Below are 18,584 nucleotides of genomic sequence, written 5' to 3' on the forward strand. Positions count from 1 at the left end.
ATAACTTCCCACAAATCTGCTTGCCAGTGGCGATAGACGGCGGAAGATGATCTGGAAAACCACTTTACAGGCTGCGTTAAGAATGGTGATCGCTCGATAGTTCTCACATTCTAACTTGTCGCCCTTTTTGTATATTGGGTATATTATTCCCTCCTTCCACTCCTCCGGTAGCTGTTCTGTATCTCAGATCCTGGCTATCAATCGGTGCAGACAAGTGGCCAACCTGTCCGGGCCCATTTTATTAAGTTCCGCTCCAATACCATCCTTTCCAGCTGCTTTGTTGTTCTTGAGCTGTTTGAAGCATCCTTAACTTCACCTATTGTGGGAGTTGACACGTCTCCCTCATCCGCTGTACTAATGAAGCCATTCCTCCTGCTGTCTTGATCTTCCTCCTCTGCGCCGTTTAGGTGTTCATCGTAGTGCTGCTTCCACCTTTCAATCACCTCACGTTCGTCCGTCAAGATACCTCCATCCTTATCCCGGCACATTTCGGCTCGCGGCACAAAGCCTTTGCGGGATGCATTGAGTTTCTTGAGAACGATACAACTGCTCCATCTCTGCACACTCCAACTCTTCCAGGCGGCGCTTTTTATCCCGGAATAGATGGGTTTGCTGTCTTCGCTTCTGTTTGTATCGTTCCACGTTTTGACGGGTGCCTTGCTGCAGCATCATCACCCGCGCTGTATTCTTATCGTGAAAACCGTCTGACACTCCTCGTCGAACCAATCGTTCCGTCGATTTCCTTCCACGAACCCAATGGCACCTTCCGCTGCGTTGTTAATGGCTGCTTTGACATTACTCCAGCAGTCCTCAAGAGGGGCTTCGGTGAGCTCTCCCTCTTCCGGCAACGCTGCCTCAAGGCTTTGCGCGTATTCAGTTGCAACTTCGTGTAGCTTGAGTCGTTCCAGATTGTACCGTGGCGGGCGTCGGTACCGAATGTTGTTCACAACGGAGAGTCGTTGGCGCAGTTTAACCGTCACAAGGTAGTGGTCCGAATCGGTGTTTACGCCGCGATAGGTTCTGACGTCGACAATGTCCGAGAAGTGTCTTCCATCAATCAAAACGTGGTCGATTTGCGATTCAGTTTGTTGTGGTGATCTCCAGGTGTACCGATACGGGAGACTGTGCTGGAAGTAGGTACTACGTATGGCCATGTTCTTGGAGGCGGTGAAATCAATCAGTCTAAGGCCGTTTTCGTTCGTGAGCTGGTAAGCGCTGAACTTCCCTATAATCGGTCTAAATTCCTCCTCCTGGCCAACCTGAGCGTTGAGATCTCCGATAACGATTTTGACGTCATGGCTTGGGCAGCCGTCGTTTTCACGTTCCAGCTGCGCGTAGAAAGCGTCCTTATCACATCGTCAAGACCTTCCGAGGCCCTAATATCGACTCGGATCATTATCTCGTTGTAGCTAAAATTCGGTCGCGGTTATCCAACATCACGAGTTCCAGAACAAACAGAACGCTGCGCTTCAATATCCAAGGCTTGTCGACTGATGGAGTAGCTGCACTGTGTAAACAGCTACTAAACGATAAAACGGCGGTGGCTGCCAGGTGGCAGGAGCACTTTCAACAATTGTTGAACGGTGAAAATGGAAATGTAGCGAGGAACAGGATGAACATTGATGATGACGACCAAGCTGTGGACCCACCGACCATAGGAGAGGTCAAAAAGGCTATCAGCGAGCTAAAGAACTGTATGGCTACTGGGATGGGCAAGATCCCGATCGAGCTTCTCAAGCACGGAAGTGAGCAGCTATATCAGTCGATCCACCGAGGACGAAGAATTGCCCACCGGCTGGTTGGATGGCCTCATACGCCCAATCTACAAGAAAGGGCACAGACTGCAGTGTGCCAATTACAGAGGAATTACCCTGCTGAATTCGGCATACACAATTCTGCCACGCATCCTGTTTAACAGACTGAGACCGGCAGATAATGTCAGATAATGTCTGAACATAGTTTTCAGGCGATACTAATTAGGCTGATACGTGCTACGCTGTATGGTTTGAAATCAAGTGTTCGGATCGCAGACGAGGTGTCAACCTCGTTCGTGACGTTAGACTACCTTTGTGGACGATATAAACCTAATTGGAATCGATCGCAGGTCAGCGGAAGAGGTCTTCGTGCCTCTGAAAAGGGAGACAGCAAGTATAGACCTGACCATTAATTCTACAAAAATGAAGTACATGGCTGCAGGTAGAGATAGAGTCAGGCTTGGTGGAGTAGGTGCTGAGGTAATATTTGATGGGGATGTGTTTGAAGTTGTTGAAGAATTTGTTTATCTTGGAACACTTGTGGCATGTGACAACGACGTTTCCCGCGAAGTGAAAGACGTGTTGCGGCTGCAAATAGGGCATTTCACGGACTACGTTGCCAGCTTAGGTCCCGCAGCTAGCAAATGGAAACAAAATTCGCCCTGTATGAAACATTGATTCTTTCGGTGGCTCTCTACGGGCACGAAGCGTGTACGTAGAAAGAGTCAGATCGGAAAGCTCTCGGTGTTTTCGAGCGTAAAGTGCTGCGGACAATACTCGAAAATGGTGTGTGGCGCAGACGCATGAATCACGAGTTGTATGAAGTGTACAAAGATGCGAATATTATCAAGCGTGTAAAACACGGCAGACTTCATTGGCTGGTCACCTAGTGCGAATGTCGGAAGAAAGAATTGCGAAAATAATCTTCAGCAGGGAACCAGGTAGAGGTCGGCGGCTTCGAGGAAGACCACAAATACGCTGGCTGTACGCAGTGGAAGACGACCTGGAGACCCTAAACGTTCTGGGCAATTGGAGAAGTTTCGCCTAAGGCCGACGAAGATGGAGCTCTAAAATACGCCCGGCAATGGCGTGACGCTACGCTGTAGCCATAAAGGTATCAAGGTAGATAAATCCTGTAATACTGATTCAAAACGTCAACCTACAAACCAATATTCTGATTCGCAAACTATAAATTCAAAACCTCAAATCTCACAATTCAAATCCATATACATATCCAAAACTCCAAATCAAAATCTCTATTGATAAAACTTAAAATCTAAAACTATGAATACAAAAACTCCAAGTCCAAACTTGGCATCTGTGTCTTAAAAATGGCACTCAATGCTAAACAGTTGGCCCTAACTATAAATAATTTGGAAAGAATCTAAGATTGCCTATGTTCTTCAAACATTCCCATATTGCTAATAATTTATTAATAACTCAAGAGACCAATCTCGAGCAAAGTCAGATAACTGGATGATAACAGATTGGTAACAATCATCATTTTTATAATATGTTATCAATGATAAGCGCATGATTATAAAATTAGTTATCATTGTATCGGTGACAGGCATGTTTGATAACAGGTTGATAACAAAATATGTTGTCACACATATTTTTTTATCATGTTTTTCTAAAGCTTTACAGATGTCGATAAACATATAAATCCTTCATCATACATTTTCAAATTGTTCCAATCGTAAGTTCAAGCAAAAACATTCCTCTCTCAACAAATTTCAATGAATCATGATTATAATTTCAAATCATACACTTGTTATTCGGCGAACAAATTTGAATTCTCATTTTTGTCATGTTGGCTGTTGATACGGATAAGATGATAACAAAATCAGTTATCAAAAGATGATAACCAAATAACAATGTTTCTTACAATTTTGTTATCAATTCCAGTTGGGGTAGTGAGCCCTTACGAAATAACCCATTTTGGCCTTATCTACCCCGTAAAATTTCTATGCATGCACTGAAAATTTACAATGTATTTGAAACCGGATCAGTCTTGTGTCATTGCACAAACCGAACAACGAACAATCGATTTATTTGTGGAACGCTGAAAGGGAATCACTAAAATATCTACTTTCGAATAGCGCTGGGCGGGTTAAATTTTCAATTTGGTTTCAATTGACATTCACTCGGACAGTAATGAACTGAACCCCTTCAATATTCATGTCGGCCGATAGCCGTTCCACGATTTGCATCCTAAACGTTTATGCCTAATGCATGAAATGTATTCCGTTTGCCAGCAGCAGCAACTCGTTTTCCATGCAACTATGCAGCAAATGCACCACCACTAGGTACTGCCCACACCGGAATAATTTATGATCTCCCTTTACACAGGATTCTAATGCGATGCGAGCACTACACGAGCGAGATGACATACGCATGCTGGTTCGGAAATCGAATCCAGCCCAGATAGGCCACGCTTGCCATGGCGAGCGAGATGCATCATATTTTAACTCTGGCCTGTTCCTTGCTCGGCCATGATGAACGAGGTTTAAAATGAGTTTTCCCTAATGGGAAAGAACGATCACGCCCGACCCCCGACTGACAAACGCGTCCTTGGGTTTTCCCGGGTGGGCCGCCAGACGCTGACATTTTGGTGGTGGTGGTGTTGGTGGTGACTTGATGGAAATCTCATTTTACATCCTACTTCATTTATGATGGAAAACGCTTCGACGTGGTACCCGAATTGTGAAATACTCTGTTGGTACCATCCCACTCGCATATGATGATGACGAGCTCCATGGGCGAAGTCAGGATTTACATCAGCTGCGCAAGTGACGTCAAGAGTTTATTCACAAATTTCACACAAAAAGGCCATTCTACGCACCCTCTTGACACTTTTTGCTCGAAACGTAAAGCTAAGTAGAGATGTGTCCGAAACGCATCATTGTTCAAATTGTTTGTTGAGTAATGTATCCGTTAGAGCGATCCGAACGCAAAAAAGTTTGAAGATCCAATCTCCCATATCTTCCTTACCATAAAAAGGGGTCTGTGAATTTTAAGCTTTTTCAGTGATAATTAAAAGGTTGCTCAAAGACAATGTAGGTATATAAGGGAATTACTATGGAGAAATTTTGAAAAATTTTCTAAACACGTTAGTATTGAAATATAAGTACCGTAAAACGGGGTAACTTTGATAGTTTTTTCGAAGAAAACTTCAATATTTATTCATGATGTTGCAAAGAATTATAATTTATATTTTCAAAACAAGTACTGGTATCCTAACTATCGATTGCAGTTGATAGATTGCCAAAAGATTTTTTCTGAATGGATGTATAATTTTTCATATAATAGAAAGACGGTTTTCTGTTTTGGGGTAACTTTAATAGTGGAGAATAAATCGAACAAAATTGAATGCACTACGGCACATTTGTAGGGCGTTGCATACCTCTAGGCTTTTAATGCTATATGGAAATTCCTGATCTTAGGGATGGTACACAAATTATGTCACGCTAAATTTCAACATTTTCGACCACCTCCCCCCCCCCCCCCCTTTGTCAAAGTTTTTGTATGAGTCCTCCGAAGATTTTGTAAGGTTTGTCACGCTTGGCTCAACCCCCTCCACCCGTAATTTGTGCATGACCCCTTATAAATTTTTAATATTTGCATATAAATCCTCATATGTACTTTATTCCAACGAAAAAAACTTTGACATGAAGTACCATACTAATATTCTTTATTTTTGCATTCGTTTTTCTCAGTCGATTAACAGAAACCTTGTTATTTCGTTTAGTATGTTGTGGGTCTCGCACTATCAAAGTTACCCGCATTATCAAAGTTACCCCGTTTTACGGTATATACTTACTTACTTATTTGACTTTACATCAATTATCTTGATAAAGCCTCGCCAACATTAATTCGCCAATTCACTCGGTTCATGGCCGCTTCTCTCCATCCTCGACTGTGACCCACGCTCTCCAGATCCTGATGCACCTGGTCAATCCACCTAGCTCGCTGCGCCCCACGCCTTCTTGTTTCGACCGGATTCGTAGCAAACACCATCTTTACAGGGTTGTTGTCCGGCATTCTTACAACATGCCCTGTCCAGCGTATCCTTCCAGCTTTAACAACCTTCACGATACTGGATTCGCCGTAGAGTTGAACAAGCTCGTGGTTCATCCTTCGCCGCCACACGCCGTTCTCCTGTACGCCGCCGAATATCGTCCTTAGCACTCGGCGTTCGAAAACCCCAAGAGCTTGCAAGTCCTCCTCGAGCATAGTCCACGCCTCATGCCCATAGAGGACTACCGGTCTTATGAGCGTTTTGTACGTCGTACATTTGGTGCGGGGGTGAATCTTTCGTGACCGCAGTTTCTTCTGGAGCCCATAGTAGGCACGACTTCCGCTGATGATGCGCCTTCATATTTCCCGACTAACATTGTTGTCAGCCGTCAACAAGGATCCGAGGTAGACGAACTCGTCCACCACCTCGAAGGTATCTCCGTCTATCGTAACACTGCTTCCTAGGCGGGTTTTGTCGCGCTCAGTTCCACCAACCAGCATGTACTTTGTTTTGGATGCATTCACCATTAGCCCGACTCTTGTTGCTTCGTGTTTTAGGTGGGTGAACAAATCTGCCACCGTTTCAAATTTTCTCCCAATAATATCCATGTCGTCCGCGAAGCAAACAAATTGTCCGGATCTCGTGAAAATCGTGCCTCGACTGTTAAGTCCGGCTCTCCGCATAACACCTTCAAGCGCAATATTGAGCAACAGGCACGAAAGTCCATCGCCCTGTCGTAGTCCCCGCCGAGACTCGAACGAACTGGAGTGTTCGCCCGAGATCTTCACACAGTTTTGCACATCGTCCATCGTTGCTCTGATCAATCTTGTGAGCTTCCCGGGAAAGCTGTTCTCGTCCATGATTTTCCATAGCTCTACAGGTCGATACTATCGTATGCCGCCTTGAAATCGATGAACAAATGGTGCGAAGGGACCTGGTAGTCACGGCATTTCTGGAGGATTTGCCACACGGAAAAGATCTGGTCCGTTGTCGAGCGGCCGTCGATGAAACCTGCTTGATAACTTCCCACGAACTCGTTTGCTATAGGTGATAGACGACGGAAGATGATCTGGGATAGCACTTTGTAGGCGGCGTTTAGGATAGTGATTGCACGATAATTTTCACACTCTAGTTTTTGTAGATAGGACATGTAACGCCTTGCTTCTACTCCTCCGGTAGCTGTTCTGTTAGCCGATGCAGACAAGCGGCCAACCTGTCCGGGCCCATCTTGATCAGATCGGCTCCGATACTATACTTGCCAGCGGCCTTGTTGTTCTTGAGCTGTCGAATGGCATCCTTAACTTCCCCCATTGTGGGAGCTGGCTGGTTTCCACTGTCCGCTGTGCTGACGTAGCCATTGCCTTCACTGTCCTGATCTTCTGTGCCTGTGTTCTCTGCGCCATTCAGGTGTTCATCGTAGTGCTGCTTACACCTTTCGATCACCTCACGTCCGTCCGTTAAGATGCTCCCATCCTTATCCCGGCACATCTCAGCTCGCGGCACGAAGCCTTTGCGGGATGTGTTGATGTGTTGATAGATCTTCCGCGTTTCTTGAGAACGGTACAGCAACTCCATCTCTTGGCATTCCACCTCTTCCAGGCGGCGCCTTCTGTCCCGAAATAGGCGGGTTTGCTGTTTCCGCTTCAGTATGTAACGTTCCAGGTTCTGTCTCGTACTATTCTGCAGCATTGCAGCCGATGTATTCTTCTCCTGCAAAACCTCCCCGCACCCCTCGTCGTTTATTGAGCTCCGTTCCACATATCCGACAATGCTTTCGGCAGCGTCGTTAATGACTGCTTTGACTGTCCTCTAGCAGTCCTCAAGTGCGGCCCTCACCATCACCAGCTAGTGGTCGGAGTCAATGTTAGCGCCACGATAGATTCTGACGTCGGTTATGTCGAAGAAGTGCCGTCCATCGATCAAAACGTGGTCGATTTGCGATTCTGTCCGCTGAGGTGATCTCCAGGTGTACCGATACGGGAGGCTGTGCTGGAAATAGGTGCTACGAATGGCCATATTATGGGAAGCGGCAAAATCTATCAGTCGTAGGCTGTTCTCGTTCTGAAACTGGTGGGCGCTGAACTCCTCCTTCTGGCCAACCTGACCCCAATACAACCTGGAATATTGCCGGCATGTTTACGAATTCTGAACTGAACTGAAGGTGGGTTCTGAAAAATTGAATAATTGATGAAATGACAGCTATTTGAAAATGCTTTGTCGGGGGATCGGGGGCGCAAAAGTTAAGTGGTACACAAATTATGTCACACAAAATTTCAACTTTTTTGAAAACCAATTTTGTATGAGTCCTTCGACAATTAGCTGTGCATCCAGGATCACTCCTAAATCCTTGACATGGCTGACACGTTTGATTTCTTCTCCTGCCGGCGGCGGCGGCGTCATCGGCGTCACGCCGTTGACCATTTTCGGCAGCGGCGTACATCGGCGTGGGGGAAATTTAAAAACAACAAAAATCTTCGAAAATTCTATTTTTTTCAAATGTTTGGACATTTTGGTAAGAAATCAAGATTTCGTTATAATAAATCTTCGGCTAGGTATTTTATGTTTAAATAATTATTCATATGAAAAAAATACATTACCAAACCATAATACTCAAGCTTGTATAAGCAGAGCTGCTGAATTAATAATTTTATTTTGTGCATATTATGTTAAGGGTTTTTGTGTTGGTAGAATTTTACATGTTTTTTGATAGATGGCATTATATTAAAATCGCCATATCTTTGAGTCATTCACAGTGCCAGTTATGAATCACTGTTTCGAGCGGCCAGGATGTCTTCTCCTACGTTGTATTGACTTTACTAGGCCGGATAACGAGAACAAGAAACGAATGGTTTTGGTACAACTAATAATGTATTACAACCTTGCTCACTCGGTAGGGAACGGTAAATGTTATACATACAAAATTACAATTTCGAAACTTTATTTTCTTCGACGAAAAAAATGTATCAAATTCTATTATAACTGATAGTGAAGCAGTATGGATTTTTAGCTAACATATGTTAAATGTTTTTAACATTATTTAAGAAACATAAATGAGTATATATGTATGTATCTTGCCCAATCCTCAAAATAAATGATGAATATTCATGTATTTCATGAAACATTGATTCATATTTGTAGGCTATTTATAACTGTAGGGCGTGTGTTCTTCAAACGATAGAGCAATAAAAATTGTTGCCCTATATTTGCTAATCTGTATTAATCTCTGCTAACATTCATAGGGATTACCTAATAAAATTTCAAAACCATCCTGAAAGAATATTCGGAGAAGTTGTTGATAAAATTCCTGCTAGATTTTTTTCAATTCTGGGAGGATGCTAAAAGTCTGGAGGATTATCTGTCTGAGAACGAACAGTAGTTATTCTTGCATGAATGTTTGAAGAATATCTGGGATAAAGTTAAGACATATTTTCTGAAAAGATACATGGACGGAACCTGAAGAAATTATCGCTGGAATATATGAAGGAATTTTCTAAGGAACCCATGAATTATTAACGATAAAGATTTCATAGGGAATTATTGGTAATTTGTATTTTTTGCAGGAATCCTCAAAGGTACAAGAACACGAATGTTCAAAAATAAAATCCACATGGAACACCCGAATTAATTCAAGAAGCTCTAGCCGGTATATATGGAGAAAACACCCACAGTCTTCCAAGAAAGAACTTGTGCAGAAGTCATCTGAGGAATCCCTAAAAATATTCCTGAGAAATTAGAGAAATGTGTTGAAAAATCCTCAGAAAAATGCATAGAGGAATTTGATGCCGAATTCTTGAAATGACGCTTGAATTTAAAAAATCTAGAAAGAATCTTTGGCAGCATTCCTCTAGAAATATGTTAGAGACCTACTTAGATAATTTAAAAATATATTTAGAGGAAGTTTTACAGAATTTGTTGAGAAAAAACACAATAAGTTTGGGGAGATCTCCTAGTACCGGACACCTAAGCCGCTAAATTCATAAGTCAAAAATTATTTATTTTATGTGGTCTTGGTGTCTATTTATGATAAATATTATCGTTTCTGTAGCGTACAGAAATAAATTTGAAAATATAAGTATGAATTTTGACATTGAATTTTGATGATGTATTTCAGTACCGTAATCCTGGGTAACATTGATCAGTTTTTTGAATATTTATTGAAAACTAGTGGTCCCGGCAAACTTCGTTTTGCCATCAAGTAGGCTGTTTGAAAACGCCATAGACCGTAGCATACAAAATGACAGTTCCGTTCACTCTCAGTTTTTCGACTTTCCCGTTGAATATCCTGTCATTTTCATACACACAAACACGTCGGAACACTTCACGAACAAATAAGAGAAAGAATCATGCAAATTTGTTGACCCGTTCTCAAGCCATTTCGTGACATACAAACACCATTCCATTTTTATTTATATAGAAGATTTCATTTGAAAATGCAAATGTTGCAATTTTAAAACGAGTACTGCCACCTATAGCTAGTGACTGTATACTGTATTTTGTTTTCTGAAAGATTTAAACATGTTTAAAAAATGTTTTCAGCGATGTTTTTAATATAGATTATATGGGGTAAAATTGATCATCTATGTAAACAACGTTCGGTAATATTGAAAATGTCGTTACTTACTTAAATCATGACTTCTCAAACCGAATATGAAGGTCAAACGCTTACAAGTTATCTACTTTTTGAGTTATTTTAATATTAAAACACCTCGATCCGCAGAATACGCCTAAAGACAGGCCATTTCCCAAGAAAATATTACATTCTCAACATTAATTCGTTATTGATGCCTGATTGAATATTCTTATGAAAGTTTTGAGAACGGAATTGTTTTCTGCAGTATCATTTTTAGTGAGAACCGCTTGCTTATATCGCTGGCAAAACTTATGTGAGACATGAATCTTCGGCAGTGTCATCCTTAACCATTGAAATCGTTGTTTCGAAAAGTTGACAAATTTTCGCATGAATTCAACGCAATTTTTTCAAAACTCTTAGATTTCATTAGCTTATGAATATATGAAAAAAAAGCGCAATTCATGGTTGGAAATGTTCTATCAATAAATGATGATACGAAATTTTTATGGGATGAGTCATTTCGATCAGTGTTACCCCACTGATCAATAGATACCCCAGATTACGGTATCAAATTGACCAATATTAAAAAGCTGCACCCAATACCGGAAACGATCTGGAAATGCCTCGAATTCTGTTGACTGTTTTTTACTCTATGATTGGTTTTTTACTGCCAATTTAATGAATTTGCAACATTCAAAAGAGTAATGAGTTTTACTTAGTGTGCAAGTGGTTCCAAAAACCTCTTTCATATATGATGAAAAATAATACATTTCACGTGTTGTTTGCAAGCATTCCTCTGTATACTTAATAGCTTCCTTTTTTCTCATACGGTGTCCGGTATTGGGTGCTATCCGGTAGGGGAGATCCTCCACCCCAATACTTTAAGAGTCCTCTAGGTTCAATGCCCATCTTTGGGCAATTTTACTGGATCTTGCCACTTTGGACTTACTTCGGCAAGGAGTATTTTCGCTACACACGCTTTGCATTTCGATAATTTGTGCAAGAAAAACCCCTCCAAATCCAAAACGAATTATGCAGGTGCCCACAAACGATGTTTTCTCACGCATTTGGTAGGCAAAACGGATCGTTGAAGTTTTTTCTGTAAGAATTTAAAAAAAAACAGTTCTTAAAGAATTCTAAAAAGAATTCTTACCATAATTTATAGTAATTTTCTTTAAAAATTTGGCTAGTTTCTTGAAAAAATCTTCGAAGAAATTAGCAGCAGAATTCCAAGACTATTTACGAAGAAATCACTAGAGCAATCCGATAATTAATTTTGGAACAACCTTTGAACGGCTTACGGTGAATACATGGTGCGGGCAGAGGAAGAATCCTAGATAGAATTCTGAATACCTGAAGAAATATTTGTTAGAATCCTTGGAAAAACTCAATGAAGATTTTTTGTAATTTTCTGAAGATTCTAAGAGATGTCTTATTTCCACATAAATTCTTTGTAGAAATTAAAGCATCCTTTATTCAAGTCATACTTTGAAGAATCTCTTGAGGAAAAAAAATGGAATCACTAGAGGCTCGTTTGGAGTATTGGAAGGGATTTAGGAGTTAAATGCATGAATTTTTGGGTAGATGCGTGCATAAATTAATAAAGATATGTCTTAAAAAAGTTTTGGAAAGTTTTTGAAGGAATTTTTAGATATTTTTTGTGAAATGCATGGACAAATTCTAGGAATAATTTTTGAAACGTTTTCAAATCATTTATGAAGAAACATCGAAAATAATACTTGGAGAAGATCCGAATAAAAAATGAAAGTATTCCAGAAAAATATGCAGCAATCCTACGATGAGTTCCTTTAAGAGTTCACAGGGGAATCCTTTAAAAATTACTAATTCCTGGTAGAACCTGAAAGACAAATTTTTGAAGCAATTGATGAAGTCACTGGAATCAATAAAAAACATATCAGATATATCCTGGAAGAGCATGAAATCTCTTAAGTTCATATATATAGACTCGGAGGTGACTAGTGTAACTTATACAGAAGTTTATGGACACATATTTAACTTTATATTTGAAAAAAAAAAATTCTGGGAAAAATTCTTAACAAGTTCACATTTATTGAGGAAATTCTGAAGATACTCCAAAAGGTTTTATCAGAAGAATTTCTGATTTTCGATGCAATCCATATTACAATTCCTGAAGAATATAATTAATAATTCCATGAAGAATTTCTTGAAGAAATCCTTTGGCGCATCCTGAAATAATTCCTAATTTATATTTTTCGAGCTGATATATTAATCGGCGTGAAAATACAAAATCGGCGGCGGGACGCAGACCAGCGATACGTCAATCGGCGTCGGCGTGACGTAAAATGAATCAGCGGCGGCGGCGTGGCGCGGCGGCGCACAGGTCTAAGTGTGTGCTATTTTGTTACCTAAAAAATAATGCGCTCTCGGGCTAGGCATTGGATATAAATAGAAAGCGTTGTGTTTGGATGGGCATCTAATTCTTCCGAAAGAGGTGCACTTTGCGAAAAAGGACCACGTGATTATTGAGCTGAAATCGAATTCAGGTTAACTTCTGCGTTCATGAGTCCTCTAATCGGGGAGTCGTGAGTTCTATTCTCACTGAGAAAACGTGTAACTTTTTCGCAAATCTTCACATCAATTTGTCCATCTAATCCAATTGCAAATTATATGTAATGTTTAGCTTTTCGGTAGTTGTTAAACTTCCACTCGGCTGGTTAGCCGTAAACCACGATTCATAATTAAAAACAAGTAAGTTTTTTATATTTGGAACATTTAGTGCTTTCCTAAAACTAACATACTGTCTCGTGTAATTGATCAATTTGCATATTTTCTTTGAAAATGCCTAATGTTCAAGCATATCTAACAAACATCTTGAGGCACATGAAAAGATTCTGATAACACTCTCTGTGCATTCAAATAGCCGGGCATAACTTCAAAACGGACTAACAGATTTTTAATGCTTTAATTCGTATGCTTAGCCTTTACGCAAGAGAGGTTTATGAGGTGAAGACATAGTTAATTTCACGGGAATATTGGTAGTTCATAAATTAGCATCATCGTACCAGCCACACGGTTCACGAAACTAACAACTTTGACAAAGAAAGCTCTTATTTGATAACTGCGGAAGTGCTCTTAGAAGTGTTAGGTAAAAACCAAGCTCTTTCGCAAGGAGGACATAATGCAAAGAAAAGAATCTGAAAAAAAAATGATTACTTCAAAGACAGGATGAATATCCGTGGCAAATCTTCTTGTAGGCCTGTAAAGTGATTTCTGGGGATATCTTTAATAGAAGTCTGCTTTTAAGTAAATCTCCAAAAGTTTTCCGAAAAGTTTATATTGACTCAATTGTATATGAAAACTGAAAACAAACTTAGAAAAAAATCAAGCAAACTTGTTGAATTGTTTTTTTTTGTCAACCAAAGGGGTGACAACTTTCTTGACCCCTGGCTAGCTACGTCCATGACGTTGCTCTATCTTTCCGTCGGCTGCTCTACGCGGCAGATGACACGCTGGCGATGAATGATGGCAACTAATTTTGGGGCTATCAAGTTCAAGCCACGACGCGATATGAGGTTAGCTAGCGGTGTAGGACGCGACTCTCAAGGACGACGAAGTGCATGGCATTACGCTCTTAACGAGGCTAATTTTTCATCTAGGCCTCATTACGGGGAGATAAAAATGATGGAAGAGTAATTACGATGGAAATCATAAAATAATTTATGGGCTATGGGCAGGAGATAATCGCCCGGTAAGAGATTTAGTGTGAAGATTAAACGCTTCGCTGAACGACGGAACAAATCACAGTTTCACTTTGGTTCGATATCGAGTTCCATTTCCGTAAGCTCCAACTGTAACGGAACAACATAAAATTGCAATTCCAATCTGCACCGAAATGAGTTTCATCTAGGTATACCCTCATGCTTTCGGTAGAATTGTCGACAATCGTTTCCATTATCGTTTTTCTATATCCTCAACCCAACCATATGTGCAGCGATGCCAGATCTGCAGTAGGTAGAGCAAATGTCCAATGATGAACATGTTCAGAACCATATCAGTATGGGCATCAATGTTCACAATTTAAGAAGGTTATGCTTTTAGAAGAATTTCCAAAAACCACTGGATATTATGCCACTCTATAAACATGACCGAAACTATACCAATCTTGGTGTCAACATTTTAGAAGGTCAACATATTTCCAGAAGCTCTTTCAGAACCATCGACTCTTATGAAAACTCTATGATAGTTGAATATGCTTATATTTAGTATAAAACAGATCTACGGAATCGAAGTTCTGAAAGTCTGGCATCGCTGCATATGTGTGCAACCAAACTCAAAACCATCGAGGACCCACTGATTGAGACGTCAAGCACCCAATATCCTGTCCTGTGTCCCCGAACGGAATTCCTATTATCTATTCTCCATCCCGACTGCACTCACTAAGAAGAGTCCACACGACCGGCCATTTGGCTTAGCTAACCATGTGTGTATTTTGTTCTGATTGTTCCATTTCCGCAGTTAAAACAACCGATGTCGAAGCAATCGAAGACCACCAAGCCATCCTGTACTGTCCACTTCTAGCGACGAATCGCGATAAAATCAACATGGTACTGTGGTTCCGAGACAACGCCGGCATCCCGCTGTACAGGTGAGTTGCGGGGGTTAAAATAGGGTCTGGGAAAGGGACGCCCCAACGAAACGACGGAAGGAACCCCGGAAGCAACCGTGAACGAACCGGAATTCCTTGCATATTAGACCGTGTCGTCGTTCGTTCGCGCTGTTTTCCACAGCTTTTCAGCTATTCGTTATGCTATGCTGTCACCGGCACCATCTGTCTGCCAGCTAACTCATTCCATTGGTAGTTGTCTCTACCATTACGATTTAGACAAATCCACGTAATCAAGCTGTGGCCGACCGTAGTGAATCATTTGAATCAGTCTAAAAGCTTCCGCGAAGGCAGCTGTGCACAGTGGGAGATTTCTTTATTTTAGTGCTTTCAATCAATCGGGCTTTATTTATGATTCCAATAGTTTAGGAGTACAGTCACCACACATTTATCGGCAGCCCACATATATGGATTAGTGCTGGGTTGAAAAGAGAATTTCTCATCGAACAGATTTTCAATTACGCTTAGAACATTTCACTTATTTTTTTTTATCGTGAAATGGATGATTCTAAACACTGTGCAGTGTAATCAGCCAACATTTCGTTTCTGTGACTGTTGGATGACGGCCTGCATCATCTGGTCACAGCTGCACAACAGATACTGGTTTTGAATCTCTGCGCTGTGCAGCTGTGCTCTTTGAGTCGCATCTGAAAAATGTTAGCATTGCTTTTATTTCACATCATAGACGTGTCGTTGTCCAGTTTTTCTGATCTAATGTTATTGCATACCGCCGGGTGCAGCGATAGTCTGTGGAGCTTTTTCTGACAGAGTTGAATTATATTTGCCAGATATTTGACATCGGTGAAGTGAACCGGTGGGAAAACACAGATAAAAAAATACTTCTTTGGAAAGTGGCCTAAGCAACTCAACATATTTCGTCCAAACATTTTTTTTATAAGAGATTAAAAGTTATTTAATATCTTCTTAGTTTTTAATAACAATACTACAATACACTGAAACTACTTTTCCTATTTTTTGCCGCAGCCTCACCAGTTATCGCAAGAACGACGTTATCCGCTGTACTATGAGCTTATTCAGCCATCATCAGAAATTATGCAAAATTTGTTTGAACTAACAATGCTGGTAAGGATGATTTTTGGTGGCTGCCTAAGTATAAGAAGAAGAAGTTAGTTGTATGAGCAGTAGGTTACATTTTGAATCCGGTGTTCCGATCCGTAAAACAAACTGTAAATTTCTTTTAATTAAAATAAAATTACCTCTTTTCACAGCTTCCTCCAACCAAGTCAAATATCAAGTAATTCTCAACCATCAAACAGCAAAGCCCACAAAACTTATCCATTGCAGTTGGCTCGCCCGAATCTTCACCCGTAACAAGCCAAATTAATTACCAGCTCAGTCAGGTTCCTGCTCCGACACTTTATCTTTCGATTTCAAATTTCCTGTTCGGGAAACGATATGGACGGACGTCAGAGTCGGTTCTCCATTTGGCAGCCTGCATGCCCCGGGCCAAACTTCCGCCGGTGAAAGTTTTTCCAGCCCGCGTTGCCGAAAAACTTAAAATCCTGGTTAAATTACTTCCGATCGAGCGATAAACTCTGACCCTAAGCTTCGGAAAAAGAAAAGTTCGAAACTCCCATATCGTCGTCCCATCTCTTACACTTTTTATCTGTTTGAAAGTGGTTCCAGTTGTTTGTTCCGGACCGGTTGAGCACTGTTTGGCTATTCATTCCAATAATCCTGGGGTGGGAAAAAACTTTTGGTCTGTTGTTTCTGTTGAAGCCATTCTTCTGGTAATTCCCTCAGAAAAGCCACTCGTGTCCGGTTCAAGTTCACCAGAGCACGCAACTTTTCCCAGTGCAAATAGTTTCGGAAAAGGTGGACAGTCGAAAATTCTTGGGTAGACGAGCCACTTTGGCAGAACAAATGGAGACAAATGAGGTTTGATGGAGCTGAAGGGGATTGAGATTGACACCCACTTAACAAAGCTTCGCTGCCGGAGAGTCTGACATAGGCATAACCAGAGGGGGGTTCCGTCGTACCTCCATTTCGTTTTCATTTAGTTAGTTAACATCCAAACATATAACACTGAATCAACAATTTCACGCCACAATAATCGGTTTGTGGCTGCATCTCTCCATCCTTGGCTCTGACCCACGGATGCCAAACCAACGCGAACTTGATCCGCTCACCTAACTCACTGCGCTTCACGCCTTCTTGTACCAAACGGATCCGAAGCGAATACCATCTTTGCAGGGTTGCTATCCGGCATTCTTGCAACATGCCCTGCCCATCGTATCCTTCCAGCTTTGGCCACCTTCTGGATACTGGGTTCGCCGTAGAGTTGGGCGAGCTCGTTTTCCTGCACACCGCCAAAGATAGTCCTAAGCACCCGACGTTCGAAGACTCCGACACAGCTGTTCCATCTCCTCGCACTCCGTCCCTTGCTGCAGCATGACCGCCCGCACTGCATTCTTCTCCTCCAAAACCTCCTGGCACTCCTCGTCGAACCAATCGTTCCGTCGACTCCGTCCCACATACGCGACGTTGCTCTCAGCTGCATCGTTGATGGCTGCTTTTACTGTTCTCCAACAGTCCTCAAGAGGGGCTTCGTCCAGCTCACCCTCTTCCGGTAATGCAGCCTCGAGATGCTGCGCGTATGCTGCAGCGACATCCGGTTGCTTGAGCCGCTCTAGGTCATACCGGGGCGGCCGTCGGTACCGTACGTTGTTAACGACGGGGAGTTTTGGGCGCAGTTTGACCATCACCAGATAGCGGTCAGAGTCGATGTTAGCGCCACGATAGGTCCTGACGTCGATAATGTCGGAGAAGTGCCGACCATCAATCAGAACGTGGTCGATTTGCGATTCTGTCTGCTGTGGTGATCTCCAGGTGTATCGGTATGGAAGGCTGTGCTGGAAGTAGGTGCTACGAAAGCCATATTTTTGAAGGCGCAGAAATCAATTAGTCGAAAGCCATTTTCGTTCGTCAGCCGGTGGGCGCTGAACTTTCCAATCGTCGGTCTGAATTCCTCCTCCTGGCCAACCTGAGCGTTTAGATCTCCTATGATGATTTTGACGTCGTGGCTTGGGAAACTGTCGTACTCGCGTTCGAGCTGCGCGTAAAATGCGTCCCTTGTCATCATCAGTGCTTCCGGAGTGAGGGCTTCTTCTTCTTCTTTCTGGCGTTACGTCCCAACTGGGACAAAGCCTGCTTCTCAGCTTAGTGTTCTTATGAGCACTTCCACAGTTATTAACTGAGAGCTTTCTATGCCGATTGACCATTTTTGCATGTGTATATCGTGTGGCAGGTACGAAGATACTCTCTATGCCCTGGGAATCGAGAAAATTTCCTTTACGAAAAGATCCTCGACCAGTGGGATTCGAACCCACGACCCTCAGCATGGTCATGCTGAATAGCTGCGCGTTTACCGCTACGGCTATCTGGGCCCCGGAGTGAGGGCTATGCACGTTGATTATGCTGAAGTTAAAGAATCGGCCTTTGATTCTTAACTTGCACATTCGTTCATTGATCGGCCACCACCCGATCACGTGCCTTTGCATATCACCTATCACTATAAAAGCTGTTCCCAGCTTACGTGTGTTGCCGCAGCTCTGGTAGATGATATGATTAATT

At 41.9% G+C, this 18,584-nt stretch overlaps 1 protein-coding gene across 6 annotated transcripts in view; it reads left to right on the forward strand.

Annotated features, from left to right (window-relative positions):
• LOC5572620 (protein turtle homolog A) overlaps positions 1-18,584 on the forward strand; it is a 339,330-nt gene that overhangs the window by 187,379 nt on the left and 133,367 nt on the right. For all 6 annotated transcript variants that reach the window (XM_021845978.1, XM_021845977.1, XM_021845982.1 and 3 more), the window contains one exon: positions 14,843-14,972. In XM_021845978.1, the coding sequence (XP_021701670.1) occupies positions 14,843-14,972 (130 nt within the window). The remainder of the gene's footprint in view (positions 1-14,842; positions 14,973-18,584) is intronic.

The sequence above is a fragment of the Aedes aegypti genome, chromosome 2, assembly GCF_002204515.2.
Source record: "Aedes aegypti strain LVP_AGWG chromosome 2, AaegL5.0 Primary Assembly, whole genome shotgun sequence".
NCBI lineage: Eukaryota > Metazoa > Arthropoda > Insecta > Diptera > Culicidae > Aedes > Aedes aegypti.